Genomic DNA, 3,195 nt, shown 5'->3' with positions numbered 1-3,195 from the left:
CATTACAACTTTTATGTTTTCAAAAAACCACATGAATAAAGTAATGAAAAAGGGCTACACACATGTTGATAATTTAAATATTTACATACAACACATACACACATAGCACACGCCCACCCACTAATACATGTGGTAGCATACCCAATCATAATAATAAGGTTTTTATTTGCAAAGAAGTCCTAATAATATTTTTATTTATAGAAAAATCATAATATTTTTGGTCAATTACACAAAATATCAAATTAATTTTTTATAGGTTCCAACCGATAAAATAAGTCAAAATGCAAACTTTTATCGACTTTTAAAATTTTTTTTGTAAACAAAAATTAATTTATGCCTAAAAATATAAACTGAACCAAAATTTTAAGTTTAAAAACTTCATTACCCTTTTATTCTTTTTCCAAAAATTAGTTGCACAGTCGTTTTAGAACATTGACGTAGGAATTAGGATAATTGGACTATTGCTAGTATTCAAGATCGCTTCTATACGTGATCAATTCCATCTTTCTGGTACATGTCATTAATGGCAATTCATATCAAGCGATTAAGCAAACTTATTAACTCCTCAAAATCCATCTTCAACCCCATTTATCAGAAGTCAAATATTCGCGTGTCGCAAGCTTCATCACCGGAGAAATTCATCTCAACTTTTGCCAGCTGCCGTAATTTTTCTTCTTTCTCTGCCGGCGTAACCGGACACATAACTTCCGGTAAGCTAAACCCAATGTTGTTTATGCAATTCACTATGAATTGCTTTGTCGTTCTTCTTTCCCACTTATCTTTGCATTTCACCTGTTCGAGGAAATGCCTGTATGAGTAATACAGTATTTGTGAATTGTGAATGTAGTATCATACGCACTAACGCACCAATGGGGTATGAATTTGTTAAACAAACATGTTATTAGGTCGCATTGCGTTATTAATCAGTTCCACAGAATTATCTTTTAGTAATTTTAGATGTTTTGATAGCCATGACAATGCACTAACTCACACTTGCATTACTTCATATGCTTAAATCCAAGATCAGAAGATGCTTTTGAAAGTGACGACCTTGAATTTTTGAAATGGCACAAAGGAGGAGGAATGTTTCACAATTCAGCAAGCATTGATCCCACTGCATCAATAGATTTTGGTGCAGTAGTCCATTCAGGTTCTCTTGTGGGTGCTAATGTTCATGTAGGATCAGGAGCTGTTATTGGGCCCAATGTGACAATTGGTGAATCCACAAAGATAGGGTATAATCAAATTTGAATTACTAATTTTACTTTTTCTTTTTTTCTCTAAAAAAATGTAGTATTAAATTCCCTTTGTTTCATTAGGTATAATGTTGCACTTGCTAATTGCATGATTGGTGATTCATGTATCATCCATCATGGAGTCTGCATTGGTCAAGATGGTAATTAAAGTCAATTTTCACTGAAAAAAGTGTCAAACAATAAATTAATTTCAAAATTTTAAATATCTGTAATGAAGTCATTCTTTTCAGGTTTTGGTTTTTTCTTGGATGAGAAGGGTGCCATGGTGAAAAAGCCTCAAGTTAGTAATAATCTGTGTTCATTTCCAATAATATTGTCTTCCAGTTTTCATATTTTTCATTTGTAATTTATTCTATTTTTCATTCTCTTTTTTATTTTTCTTAATATTCAGGCCCTGAAAGCTCTCATAGGGAATAATGTTGAGATCGGTGCAAATTCATGCATTGACAGGGGCAGGTGACCTTATATTGTTTTCATTTTTTGACTTAATCCACTTTTAGGTTTCTGATTATACAAAATGACATATCTACCCTTTGTGCAGTTGGAGGGATACTGTGATAGGTGATCATTCAAAGATTGATAATTTAGTCCAGATTGGTCATAATGTAGTGATTGGAAAATGTTGCATGTTATGTGGGCAAGTTGGCATTGCGGGTTCTGTAACGTATGCCAGTTTTTTTTTTTTTTTTTTAACTATTTATTTATTTATTTAATATTTAATAAGATCCATATGAGTTTTTTTTATAAAATTTGTGGGATTGTTTTCATATTTAGGATTGGCGATTATGTAACTTTAGGTGGAAGGGTTGGAGTTCGTGATCATGTCACCATAGTGTCAAAGGTAGTAGTATTTCAGTATTTTGTTTTAAATAAAATAAAAGTTTGATTATTAATTTCATTATATATTTTTCGTAATCATATTTAATATATTAATTATTTAAAATCTTACAAAAAATGGAAAACATAATGCAGGTGCGTTTAGCAGCTAGTAGTTGTGTGACCAAGGGTATTACTAAACCTGGTGACTATGGTGGTTTCCCCGCTGTAAGAATATTCATAACATATTCTTCAATTTTTTAATTTTTTTTTTTTAATTTTATGGTTTGATTAGAAAATGTTTCCTTTGATTTTTCTTATAAAGTGTTTTTCAAATAAATAAATAATGTTTAAAAAATTCTCGAGAAAATGAAAGGGAACATCGGGAAATGGAAGGAAAAAATAAATGATGGCAAATTTGTAAATAGTTAGGGCTTAACGGAGGAAAGCCTTCTCGCCTCCTCTCACTGACTTTCTTTCTGTATTAAGTCAAAAGGAAGCAGAACGTAAGTTTTAACTTCAATTATTTAATACAGATTCCAATTCATGAATGGCGAAGACAGGTTGCTAATCGTTCGCAAACATCAAAATAGACAAAGATTTTGTTGGGTTACTATATGAATTAGTTGATTATGTTTGCTTGGTTTTATATTGTAACATTAGTTGATATTTGTATTTGTTTGTTGGTCTTTGTAACCAAGAAACTAATGATTTCCATAATCTTATTTTGATCAAGATTGTAGTTGTGGGTCATATTTTATTTCATCATATCCATTTCTCATTATATTACTGTAGCTGATTTTCGAGTTGTTTGTTAGATTTTGGACTTGAAGAGTGAGAAAAATAGTACCATATTGAAGCCCAAAGAAACCAAAAGTAATTTAAGTTGGAGGGTGATTATTTGTGGACAATTTGTTTTTAAATGTTAATGATGAGGCATACACCGTTTTTGTACAAATGAGTGGGAGTGTGAGACCTTCAATATCGGGTCTTTCAAAATTTTTTTGCAATGCCACTAAGCAAAAACTGAATGTCATTTGGACTTCATCTTTGAAATTGTGAAAGGTTTGTAAAGTGTTTAATCAAATAATCATATCTAATATTAAAAATCAAATGGTATATT

At 31.0% G+C, this 3,195-nt stretch overlaps 1 protein-coding gene across 1 annotated transcript; it reads left to right on the top strand.

Moving 5' to 3' along the window:
* Positions 1-397: 397 nt before the first annotated feature.
* On the top strand, positions 398-2,856 carry LOC111907595 (probable UDP-3-O-acylglucosamine N-acyltransferase 2, mitochondrial). Its single transcript, XM_023903396.3, has 9 exons — positions 398-710; positions 1,028-1,235; positions 1,320-1,396; positions 1,487-1,536; positions 1,648-1,712; positions 1,798-1,920; positions 2,031-2,097; positions 2,229-2,300; positions 2,609-2,856. Exons 1-9 carry the CDS (start codon positions 515-517, stop codon positions 2,663-2,665), a joined length of 915 nt encoding a protein of 304 aa, XP_023759164.1. The 5' UTR covers positions 398-514; the 3' UTR covers positions 2,666-2,856.
* The last annotated feature ends 339 nt before the right edge of the window (positions 2,857-3,195 follow it).

Source organism: Lactuca sativa, chromosome 7, assembly GCF_002870075.4.
Source record: "Lactuca sativa cultivar Salinas chromosome 7, Lsat_Salinas_v11, whole genome shotgun sequence".
NCBI lineage: Eukaryota > Viridiplantae > Streptophyta > Magnoliopsida > Asterales > Asteraceae > Lactuca > Lactuca sativa.
Note: the sequence above shows the minus strand (reverse complement) of the source record. Positions and strands in the feature narration are given on the sequence as shown.

Bases quoted from the DNA above. Each gene is read 5' to 3' on its own strand.
- LOC111907595 (XM_023903396.3), top strand. From the start codon at position 515: ATGTCATTAATGGCAATTCATATCAAGCGATTAAGCAAACTTATTAAC. The intron at 1,397-1,486 runs GTAATTAAAGTC...CATTCTTTTCAG, and splicing joins AGTCTGCATTGGTCAAGATG to GTTTTGGTTTTTTCTTGGAT. The intron at 2,301-2,608 runs GTAAGAATATTC...TATTTAATACAG, and splicing joins ACTATGGTGGTTTCCCCGCT to ATTCCAATTCATGAATGGCG.